Here is a 13,087-nt window from a genome sequence, read left to right as displayed (position 1 = left end):
GACAGCAAAAGTGAACGGTGAACTTTAGGAAAATACCACTCATCAACATCCAGTCAAGTAAACAGCAGCAGAATGAAAAGTCACTTTCTTCATGGAAAGAGAGTGAATCAAGTTTGGCTACAGGAGGTACCACAGATACTGAACTAAACAACTTAGACTTGAAAGATGCACATTTTGATCTAATTTTAGTTATGCAGCCTGGCATTTAATTCCATCTTCCTTCAAGAAGATACTGTCTCAAGAGATGACAAGTCATCTTGCAGGGACAGGACAGCCCAATAAAATGCTTTGAAGAGCATTGAGGCCAGTCTGTCCAATTCCTTTTAATTGAAGCAGACACAGGCAGTGTATGTTTTACTTTAATTAGGCTGTAGATAAAGAACATCTCAACATATGGAATGCCAGTCAGGGATAAGTCATTAGACAGCAGTGTAAACTTGAAAATATGCAAGGCCAAAAAAGATGCCACATAGATGAGAAGATGGGTGCAGGATCCCTTTCCATCAAAGGACTGCCCTCATGAGAAAGCAGGGAACAAGGGAATACTGTACAAGGAGAAAGAGACATCTTGTCAGTTTAGAAATGAGAGCACTTTGAGAAAAATGAAGTTACGGCAAAAGCAATGCTGGTTCTTTCCTTGCAGACATAATACAGTCGGGCACAATAGTCTACCACAAACTAAAGTTACAGTCAAATATATTATTCAACCTATCCATTAAGGATATCTAATTATGGAACATCATTAGCAAAGACCTAATCCAATTTTTCCCTTGTTTTTCTTTTTTATTCTAAGCTATTAGTTTTCTCTGTTTATTGACAGACTTCACTTTTAAGTTATCGCTGAAGTCAGAATAGCATTAGCAGATTTATTTAGAAATTTCTTGCTAGCTGGCTGTACTTGCACGATTTTGCAGGATTTGGACATCAGGGAACTCCAGTTAAGACACTTTTTCCTCCTCTCCTTTTCTGAAACTCTTATTCTATGAAGTTTGTCTAACCTACTCGCAGTACTGAGCTTTTTGTATCCCCATATCAGCACAACTATAATGCTTTTTAAACATACAGGGAGTATTTCACTATTTATCATCAGGTACTTAATGTTTATGCACAAATAGGCATGCAATCACATAAGCAAAAGCCAGTGCAAGCAGCAAGCATCTTAGTGGATATTTTAAGCAGTGTGTAACACACACTCCTGGATTTGGTGCTATGATTTATCAGCCTAATTTTCAAAGGCTCTGAGTGCATACTTGCAGCTCCTGCTGACTCCAGTGGTGAATGCAAACATCACGGGGCACATACAGGGAACAGCATCTGTGTGTATACACCACATCTGCGTGCACGAGGACTTTCGTGTCCTCTTTAGAATAGGGAAGATTTTGCCAAGAGGTTTTCATTCAAAAAATACCATCACCTAAGAGATTTCCTCATGTGTGACATTCAGAGAAGACAAAAAAAATCTGCGTATTACGGGGTTACTTTATTTTAAAATGTGATCATTTGGAACCGCAGCTGCAGGAAATGTTTAATTGTTGAAAGCCCGAATCGATTAAGATGCACTGGACTTTTACTGCAATGATAAATGGCCCAAAGCCTTGGAGAGATCCCAACAGGATTGGCAAAACACGCGGTAATGAACCCGAGGGGATGGACTGTGCCCTGACAGGAGCAGAGAGATCGAAACAAAGTGCTGCTCAACGACAGCTAACAAGAAAGAAAAAGCACTTTTCTTGCATTTATTTTAGAATTATTCAAAAATAAACTTCTATTATAGCAGCTATTTTTGGACTATTATGTCATTACAGTGACTTAATTTAGGTGTACAGAGTAGCTTGTAGATCTGGTGCCCGTTCAGGTGTATGTCCTGGTGCAGCATCGTTCTCCTCATTTGACCCAAAGGTTTCATTACTGCCAAATACAAAGCACTGGGAAACACTTTGATTTGATTTGAGCTGGTAGGATCAGTAAACAGCTGTACCTTCTCACATCAGAGCAAAGGATTAGTATGAAATGGCAGAATAGAACATTTTCTACCCTTTCTATTGCATAATGTCCTTCCAGCAAATTAAAAAAAAAAAAAGTGTGTATTTCTATTTTGCTTAATTTTACCTCTGTGTGGCATGTTTCTAAATTGGGCGCATTAAATATAACACCACTTGCGTTTGACTGAAGTCTTTCATATCATTTATTGCAAATCCCCTCTCTGTAGGAATATTGAACAAAGTCTGTTGATTGCACAGCTCTTTTTGTCTTCGTGAATGGTCCAATCATGCTCTTGGCGCACAAAGATACAAGTGACAGATGTTAAAACTGAGGGATTATACATATCTCCTAAAAGTTACAGGACTGCTTTAATTTCTACTGCTGCTTCTGCTAAAGTGATTTCCTTTGGAGGGCAGAGCCCTTGGGGCTCCCAGCCTGCCAGCATTGGGGGCCAGAAGCACACAGTCCATTACCATGTTCCCCTTGCCCAGACCAAACCTGAGCTGATGACTTGCTACTGCCAGCTGTTTACCCTCAGTACTTTACCAACTTCAAACCTTCCATATTCAAAGTTTCCACCTTTTCTTGGTTAATCCTTATTTCCCCTTTTATATTAATTAGCATTCATGCGTGTACAAGTGTTCTTTTGTAATGAAGAAGTACAGAAAATTATACTTTACTACTGACTTAATTTAATCTCAAGACTGAGAACAAAGTCAACAGGACAACATGAATTAACTTTGAAGGCTACTATCTACAGCCCCTGCTTATGAAAATTCTTATTTTAATTAAGTAAAGTAAAAACCTTTTTAATATTTTTGAAAAGCAATGCCATTAACACGTGGTGAAGAATGGGATTTGGGGCTTCCAGACTGAACAATACAACATGACTCATTTCTTCGTAAGTAGGTCAATCTGTAGGTACTAATACAGACCTTGAAAAATAAAAGTGGATTTAAACTAAGGAAGGATTTCATACAGCTATTTATAAGGCAGATAGCCAGGTCTTCTTCCTGCTGTATGGTAGGACTGTGGGGTTCAAATTTCCTTTCATTAAATTTAAATTATTGTGTCAGGGAAAAACGCAATTTGGGATTATTCTAGATTTTAAGTTATTCTACAAAAAAAAAAAAAAAAGATACTAAAGCAACCAGTTAAAAGCAAGAAAGATCATTTGCAGATTAAGTATATATCCCATATCGGTATAACTTTTGTAATAATAGTAATTTTAGAAATTCAGAAAATGCATTTTTAAACTACTTTTAAAATTGCTTCTAGTAAGCTTAGATTTGAGATTTTGGCTTTTTATAAACTCTTCTTAATTAATGTCCACAAAGTCAATCATTTACTATGATTCTATTCATCCTCTGGTACCGACCACAATAACCAGGTTTCAAAAAACTCCAGGTTTTGTGGGGTTATTGCCTTTTTTTTTTTTTTTAAATCAGAAACAAAAGTAGCCAAAGCTTTGCATATGCTTTTTATAACTGTTCTTATAGAGGCTTTTATCTACTTTCTGATCCATTCTTTGTGGGCCTGATGCTCCAGTTGCCATAGAAACAGACCTGAAAGTAGCTTTGTTACAGATTACAACAGTTTTCCCAACACAGAGAAATTTCTTTCATGCCTTAGTTCAGCAAGAACCCTCCTCACGGGGACAAAAAGAGAAAAGAAGAACTCAGTCTCTGACCCTTGTAACTATTAAGTTCTCATTAGCAGAAGGTATTATACGCTTTTGCTTTTACTTTGTGAGCTCAGCCTGTGATCACTGGTGTCTTAAGGACTAAGTTTCATTAATCACATGGGTCACACCACTGTTTATCTGCAAGGGAATAGCTGAAATCAAATTATGGGAGGGGCTGTGATTGGTGGGACGGCGCTTCAGTGGCAGTGGCAGAGTGACGTCCTTTGGTGCAGGTAACTCGCTGTCGGCCTAAACCTTGTTGGCATCAACTCTCACTGGGATGTTACAGAAATCTGACCAATTATAAACATGAGCAAGTGTTTCCTGACAACAATACCACGGAATACATGTTCCCTGCTATCACTGCCTGTTTCAAGACACTCTGATCTCTTCCGAAGCCTAAGGAAAATCTGTGAACTGCTTGGATGTTACCTTGGCAATGGACAGCTGAAATGAAGAGGAAGCGAACCAGATGACAAAAGCCCAAGAACAAAACAGAATTTGTTTATGTGAAGCTCCCCAAAGGCTCTGCTAGGGCTGGATCTGCTAGGCAGGGTCTGGCCCCAGCTCTCCTCGCCCTTCCCCTCACTCTCTTCCCTCCGCTCCGTGGGCAAAGCACAAGGATGAAATAACCTGCTCTCTCCTACAAGTGCTTCTTGTTCCCCCAACCCAGAGTTTGATCTATGCTAAGAGCCCCTGCCAGTTAACTCAGTAATGATTAGCACATTTCTGCCAGCACCCCAAGGAAACAGCTACCAACAATTTACAAAGATAGGTATGCTCCCTGGCGACACATCCCAGAATTATTTGTGGCATATGGGACCTACAGTGCTTTACAAAAGTAGCCCACTCATTTTATTCCAAATTAAGATTTCATCTAATTTTGGTGCAAGAACTGCCACCTCACAAACAGACAGCGCTAAAAGTGTTCTGCGCTCTGCAAAATCTTCTCCGTGCCCGTGTGCCATCCCTCCAGCTGATGCCATAATCAGACTTCTTTCTAACACATGATTGTGGAGGTGGAACCTGATAGAGATGCCTGCGTTACATTTTACATGACTTCTCATGTAAGAAAAAATGATCAGCAAGTCCTAAGCTTTCTTGCCCCTCTACATCCCAAAATCACATCATTCTATTCACATAGAGTTTAAAGATTGCCACAACAAACTTTTGGAAATGGTAATTGTAAGATGACAAAGATATAACTAAATTAAACTTAACTCGGACAACTAAATATCCTCTAATAATAAGGGCTGTTGGAATAATGTCAGCTTCCATGTTGGGAATTAGAAGTTTTGATTGTAAATCAGTGCCCAGCAGATTGCTTCACCAGTTGTACTTACTGCCATTAAAACTGCAGCCCTATCAACAAGGTTTCTTTCTACTACTGGGAATAACTTTGCTGAGAGTTCTCCTTCTGTAATATCACTGTCTAATCATTGTTCTCAGATGCTAACTTCTTATGAAAATTGCTGATATTTTTAGGTCCGTCATTTATACAGATTTCCTATCTCTCAGCAGTACTCTCTTTGATTATTAACTCCTCCGAGGATCATCTGTGTTACACTGTATATCGCACAGCAAACACCTAGAAAAATGCAAACTCAATTTTTTGGATACAATTTTCAGCACCTCGATTGTTTTGGCTTGAGAAAATCAGGAAGATATTCTTTAAAATAAAAAGCTTTCAGAGCTATGAACTTTCCAAGCTCAGACTATAACCAAGAGTGAAGCTGCACCTGCGCAGCGCCTCGGGCACGAGCTCTATGAACTGATGGGCTGGGATGGAAGCCCCGGTGAATGGGGCTCACCTGGCATGGGTAGTCACCCCGCATGTATTTCCTAGAAGCACGGGAAGGAAAAGATTTGCACTGCTCTTTTCAAGAGCTCTTCTCTCTTTTGAGAAAGTCAATCCAAGGGCTGTCTTGGCAGAGCAGAGGGAAGGATGGGGTTTGTAGGTAGGCAAGGTTTGTGAACCCATCCTGGGCCTGTGCAGGCTATTCACACGGTGCACATATCGCCTTTCTTCAGACATTTCTCTTTTGAATTTCTCTCTCAGCCATTACAAGGAGTCTTACCTCAGGGCTGATCCTGCTTGAATTGAAATTTCAGTCAGTGTATTCAAATGTCTGCATGTTAAAATCATTATTAAATGATTAAAACTTACATTTTTGATGGGCAAGTTTTCCCTACGGTTAATTTTTATGGCTTTTAAGTCAAAACCGTAACTTATACCCCATGGCACACTCATTTCTCCACAAAACTACTTCCGATACTCCACAGAGATTCAGAATTCAGACTGCTCACAAGAAATCAAGGTCTTGTAATAAAAGTATTCTTGCTGAACCATAAAATTTTGAACCACTTGCTGCATTGAGTGTAATGTTGTTTTTTTGTCCCGAGGACTAGCTCTGTATGAAAAGGGAGTAAGAATATTGTAAAGAATACCACTTTGACAAGTCATGCTTACATTGTAATTGCTTTACAAAAAGAATATCTACTAGTATCTTCTGTAGACAAAGCCAGTCCGATTACTAATTCTAATTACAAAAAAGCATAATAAGTTGGTATTTCAGATGATACATAAAGGGGTTGTCTATAATATTTACCAATGACAAGCGTTGGTTGCTCGGGTCCCTCTTGATGTCAAACAACCAAATGGTTAAAAGCAAAGCAGCCCCGGCCTGCTGCTGCTTTTCATTATCCCTGGAAGGGCCGCAGAGCTTTCTGATTAAAATCCCTGTTGAACTAGGTTCTCCAGTAAGTCTTAATGCTACGCTTCCAGCTGCTTTTCTGCTGTCGTTCTATTTTGTTTTGTTTTGAATTCCCAGCAAAGACCAGTAAAGCAACTATCTTCTTGCACTCTGAAATCTGGAAATATTTCCCAAAAAAACCAACCTTGGAAATATTCTGAAACCAGCCTCCTAGCGTGAATATATATGCATGCCTCCTGCACATATAAAGCCAGCAAAGCCAACCAGGAGGTGCCAGGAGCACTGTTCGGAGCCCAGTGTGGGCCCCAAGCCCAATGCCAAACTCAAGCCTCTATGATCCCTGCTTAGAACTTAACAGTCACGGAAAGCAGTCAAAGACCCTCAGCATTTCCATTCCTTCCTAAATTCTTCTCCAGCAGAACTGCAGAATTCTACATAATACATCTCTCCAAAAATCAGAACAATCACTTATAACTTATCCTTCCACAACACTCATCACCTTTGTGCTGGCACGGCCAGCACCGACACCATGTCCCAGCAGAACTGCTGGCTCACGTTGTCCTGCCGGTGCCTTCACCATCAGCTCTCACTGCTTCTTTCCCTGCTCAAGAGTGATTTTTTTTTTCATTTCATTGAATTGTCCAAGCCACTACAGAAAATATGCAGCTACTGCAGCATCCCATGCAACCTCAGTGCAAGCTTAGAATATTTTTTTCCAAATGTGCTCGAGACAATAAATCTCCCAAATAATTCCAATAGCAAGAGGCTTATCCACTTTACCATCTTTCCCATATATGTCACCTACAGCAGCCACAAGGTCAGCTACCCCGGCAAATGAAATGGGATGGCTTTGCTGTTTCATTTTGCAAATCTTATCACTTCATTCTATTCTAAGTGCTTAAATATTAAGAATTCACTGCAATTCTGAGTAGGAAAGTCAGATTTAATCTCCCCTGACCATACATTGCTTGCCCTCATTTTTTTTTTAACTTTTTAATTTCTATTTATTTATTTATTTCCCTTATAAACCTACATCATTCCAAGTCTGAAAGGAGAACAGTGCCCACGCAGAGACTACAATGTCCGAGTTCTTGTGCAATCCACACTGTTTTAGAGGCTCGTTTAAAAAGTTAAATCTATGTAAACAATATTTGAAGCTGCTTGCGTATTAAAGAAACGTAACAATTTTGGATTGCCTGAATTCTTGTTGTTTCAACTGAATCACAGTATTGTTCCCTAGACACCATCATTTCAGCAGCAGCCATCGAGACGACCACTTTATCACCATTAATATTTTGTTCTGGCACAGAACCAGATCTTGTAACCCCGTGTTTCAGCCTGATTAAAGCAAAAAAGACGGTGATTTTAGGCTTCCCTCTCTCCTGCATGCCTCTTTGTTAAGGCATTCAAAAGTAATAATAAACAATAATAAAAAATAATAGATAAATAATTAAAAATGACTTATTTTCTCTGTTACAGCAGTGGACTACTGTAGCAAATAAAAATATAACACGAGGAGACGATATTTGTACACCAGTATTTTTAGTGTGATGCAGGTCACACTATACAGCCACGCAGTCAAAGTTTACTACAAAACACTTAGCTATACGGCATGTAAGAAGGGCCAGGAAATAAGAAAAGGTCTGTGAAGGTCTGCAAACCCTTTTTGCTTTCTGAATAGCCTGATTTAAAACTAAGTTTTGTTGCAGCTGTTCAATCCATTTAGAGAAATGACTGAGAGTGAGGAGCTTCCTCTCCTCGCAGGGCACCTCAGCAGCCACAGAACTGCTGCAATGAGCGCTCACAGTCCCCACGCAATGGAAATCACTTTGCACATGATTTATTATGAAAGTATTCTAATTCTCTCATTCAAAAAAAAAAAAAAACAACAACATTATTTTCAAGCTCTGCTCAGACCTCGTCCTTCAACCACACAAACCCTTCCCTGGAAGTCAGAATGCTGATTACAAAAACTAAGGGTTTTCCCCCTTTGGAGTCTCCCTAAATGACTAACAAACTTCACTGCTCAGAAGCCCTCCACATCCCCCGAGGCATGTAGTGTAAATGCCATACTACCTTGCCTCGAGACCAATCTATAAATAAATGCTTGCCATCGTGTCCTAGATACCCGGACCTCAGCGGGATGTGCGGGAACACACCTGCAAGCACTGCCTCCTTGGGCTGCAAAAGGCACTTTTGTTTCGCAGTGGGAAATGTTCCGTACATTGAAATTTTGCAGCCCCTGGTTGCAAGGTGTCCCTGTGGCTGCCAGACTTCAGATTCTCCTCATCGAGCAAAATAAGTCGAACTGATAATTATTCCACTGAAGCATTTGTGAGGATTGCCTGATTTATGTGAGCAGTGCCGTGCATGATAGTTTATAACTGTTACTGGAAGCAGAATAATACTCCCTTGGAAGCGCAGAGCATATTCCAAGCAGTTCGTTAGCAGCCCCACACTGCCCTTTGATCCTGACCTGCTGGCTCCTCTCTGCTCTTGCTAGGAACATCACACAGGGTTTTGTGATACAAAAACTCATAATAAATGTCTATCACTTGAGGAAGCTTAAGAAAAAAACCCATGTATTTCCAAAGAGATGTCTTACTGCAAAAAATCAGAAATTTCCTCACTTGAGCAAAATATAGGAAGATGCATTTATGGAGGTACATATGTCTGTCTGTCTATAATCTTTTAAATAGTTGTTTGATTAAAGAGAGACAGCCAGAACTCTGCAACCTGTGTATAGACATTGCTTTTCAGAACTAAGCTCCTACCAACTCGGATAGGAATAAGTCACTGAACTGTAAATGGGCAGACATTATAGTCACACATTTCAATAAATTAAAGTATAGCATTCTACAATCCTCTTTGTTTAATAGGACCCAGTAGCATCGCCCAATTTTATTTTCTGTTTGTTTTTAATCTTAAAAGCATTTTTCAGCTACCCCTTCTGCACAAAGATTGTAAACGACCTTTAGGTAACGCTCATACTAATTCTAAAATAAGGCATTAAGCTTAAACATTTAATCACCAAAGCAAAATAAATAAATAAATAAAATTATAAAAATACAGATCAGCATTAATATGGCACTATGGCCTTCCTGACTTTTATCTGAACATGGCGACTTTCCCTTAGCCTGGTGCTGGCCGTGGCTCACCTGACGTGTACGTGCCCACCAAAGGCCAGGGAAGAGGCTCTGGAAAAGCAGGTCATGCAGCAGAAGAGGTGCTGGCACTGCCCATACGCATGGCACAGAGCATGGGTATGGAAGTACAGCACTCTGAATGACCTGAATGCCACCCAGCGCCATGCCCACGAGTAGGCAGACTTGGATCAGACCTAAAGTCACCTCTAGCTCAAGACAGTTCACATTCACAACTTCCAAATCCCGAAAGGCTGCTATGCTGTCTAGGCAGAACCAAACTCCACACCTCCCTTCAAAGCTTAAACAAACCAAGGTCTTTCAGAAAAGGGAGGATATGAAGAACCAGGGCTGCAGCAGGAGCAGCTGATGGAAGACAAAGAAAATTTGAGATGAGGAGCTAAGTGCAGAGTACAGACACAAATTAAATAATGGAGCATTTCATGGGATATCAGAATGGAATATGGACAAAAAATGGAAATGTGGAAAGAAAGGTTTCAGTTACAATTATAGTTTTAATCTGATTATGTTGATTTTAGTAATGATATTAAGAGCATTGTGGAGCTTCTTCCATTGTAAGCTATTGCCAAAGTAGCTATGGAGAAAGACATGATGTCTTACAAATATATATGCACTTGGAACTCCTAAACAAAGATAGATCCTGTTGTAATCACTTCAACATTTCACAATTACTAAGATTTAGTGTATCTAGTTTGTGACATCATATTCTAAAGTTTATGGTGTGCTTGTGGACCTGTCACTAAGAGTAGAACTGTTAAACAAGCAGCGTCTTTCACTCACACAAATGAAACAGTTTGTGGTGCAAACATGGAGTACTTCACTGCTTCTTGCTTACCTACCATGTACGAAGGATTCAGGACTGGAGCTATGTCCTCTAACTTTTTAAATGAAATATAGCTGCTGAGAGGTGAGCAACAACAGATAAAAAATGGCACACAGAAATTGTCCAACCCCAAGTGCCAACTCGACCCATTGCTCTAATGGGTCATGCTGCTGTGAAGTCAGTGCATCCATCTGCTTTTGAAGGAGGCAGTATCTCCAGGTTACACCATTCGGGAGCAGACTGATGAGCAGGTCAGAAGTCTCAGAGAGTGGAGAGAGGGCAGGGGAAAGTTAGGAAGAAGTGGGTGTTGAGGGCAGCAGTGTTTCTGCCAGCAACCTCAGTCTGCTGCCACAAAGACAAGCATTTCTTATGTGCCTAAATTTACATCATGTGAAATGTTTTACAAACAAACTGTCTTTTAAAATACTTCTCAGTTCTTAGTCGGAAACTTTAGCTACTGTACTTAAGCCCTGTACTTAAGCTAAAAAATAAGAAAACTTTCCAAAAGCCCTTGCAGCTTCTGCTCATTGTTCATTGATTTCATGTCTAGCATATTAAAACAATGCAAGAGAAGCTCATTAAAACTTAGTAAGAAAAGTCTTCTGGTACGTTTCATCAGAAGAGATAATAGCCTACAATCTAGAGCATGAATACGTTACAAGAGACAAAACAGAGCCGTTCAGATAAAGAACACTTGGAATGCATTGTTCCCATTAGCAGATGTTAAATTACTTCACTGTAAAGTGGAATTTAGAAATCCCAAGTAAATGTTATTTTTATGTGAACAAACAGTTCATTATTTCACTAGGGTGACACAAAATTCTTGCACATATGTCCCTCACCATATAGGCAGATGCGTTGAAAGTTTGACTGTTGACCAAAAATGCTACTTGTATATGCATGTATTGACAGGGCAAGATGGAACGGGTGTATCCCGATGGCTGTACTAGCTCAAGCACGAATGTAATTCAAGTTTCAGATAACCTATCTCATATAAGCCTGCTGGCTCAAGATTAGGTTGATCTCATCATTGGCAGGTAGTTGAAGCTGCAGATCCTTGTGTGTACAGAGGACAAGGACCAGAGTCAACTTTGAAGTTACACCTTGAGATATGTTGGATACGCAAACAAGCTCAGAAAACCCCTCAGCCTTTCATGGGCATTGTTAGTATCTAATACATTCAAAGCAAAGCAAACAAAAATAAAACACTTGCTTCATGCTTCATGCTTGGGTAAACACCTCAGGGTTGTCACATTCTGAGGAATATTGATCTTGGTCATACATTCATCCATAGTTAATTTTCTTACAAAAACCCAGCTCTTTGAAGTCCAAAATCTTCAGCATTCACTTCAGAAAAACTATGACTATAAACACCAACCATAAAGAACCCATTGATGTTGTTTGTAATGCCTTCTCACAGTTGAATGCAACAACATAAAAATACTTATAAGAACAGCATATCAAATGGCAATGTACTTACATCGGTGTCAGGTCCCTTGTCAGCCCCAGGACAAGAGAAGGTAACGAACTCATGGCATCTCTTATGAACCACAAAACAGCAAACTGGTGAGAAAATGGAAAACAACAGTTAGAATGGCATAGGTTTAATTTCCTTTTGTTGATACAAATGTTGTTACACAGGAAATAAGATAACACTTAGAGGCAAACATCTCACCTGTAAGTCATTCAAAGAAAGAAGAGCCCAATGCTAGATACAGACACACAAGAAAGGCAGACGTCAAGTAAACTACACAATTACCAGGGAAATAAACACATTTAAAAATCAAAAGACAAGTTTTCAATGATTAAGACATCCCATAGTGGTAAAGATGGGTGAGGAATGAGCAACGCTATGAAGTCACATTTCCTGAACCCAAACCCAAACCCAAACCCATGTTTGTAACTGGAATGGCCACTGTGTGTTCAGGAAAGAACAGGAGCCACAAACAAGGTACGTTAAGCTGGAAGGAAACCCAGCCTTGGGCATTGGATCTGTTCCCCTGCACGCCTTAATGAAGGTGTCTAAGAAAATCCAGTGTCTTTACTAGTTAATTATGTCTGTGACAAACCAAAGCTCTAAGTGAAGACTCTTATGGAGAACAAAGTGTTTTCATATCACAGAGTGGCAGGAGATAACGAGAAAAGAAAATTAGCTTATGATTACAGAATGACTCCCATTTAGAAATTTATGAATGATCTAAAAAAACTTTTTCATACATGAAAACCGTATTCTCATCTAATTATATGATATGACAGAGCCTATAGGTTGCCACAAAACAGAGGTCACCAAATCCCCCAAACCACATAAGAACAACAATTCGCAATAGCGAGCTTTGTTTCAATAACAGGTATTGTAGATTTTCACCCTTACAGTGGCTCTGTTTTCATTTTATGCTTGGTTCTGGTGTTCCACAATCAGTCCACATTTCAGAAAACAGAAAAATCTGGAGTTAAGGTTTTGAACATCCTGATGCAAACAATGTACTATCAGGCAGCTTTACAACGAGTCAGAAGACTATAATGGAAAGTCCAAAGTAATACACAATTTCTTTACAGATAATACACTGTGTTACCTGAACACTTCAGACTGTTTCCAGTAAATAAAGTACAACGTTGTAAAGGAGAGTTTTAAAAATATCAAATAGATTTTTTTAGACTAGGAATTACAAGCACTGCATTTCCTCACCTCCTGTGGAAACCAAGTTACATTCTCACCGCT

At 39.6% G+C, this 13,087-nt stretch overlaps 1 protein-coding gene across 2 annotated transcripts in view; it reads right to left on the bottom strand.

Moving 5' to 3' along the window:
- PRKCA (protein kinase C alpha) overlaps positions 1-13,087 on the bottom strand; it is a 121,518-nt gene that overhangs the window by 59,801 nt on the left and 48,630 nt on the right. For both annotated transcript variants that reach the window (XM_021414667.1, XM_021414668.1), the window contains exon 3: positions 11,849-11,931. In XM_021414667.1, coding sequence (XP_021270342.1) covers positions 11,849-11,931 — 83 coding nt within the window. The remainder of the gene's footprint in view (positions 1-11,848; positions 11,932-13,087) is intronic.

This window comes from Numida meleagris, chromosome 17 (genome assembly GCF_002078875.1).
Source record: "Numida meleagris isolate 19003 breed g44 Domestic line chromosome 17, NumMel1.0, whole genome shotgun sequence".
Classification (NCBI taxonomy): Eukaryota; Metazoa; Chordata; class Aves; order Galliformes; family Numididae; genus Numida; species Numida meleagris.
This window is presented reverse-complemented; position numbering and strand designations above follow the sequence as displayed.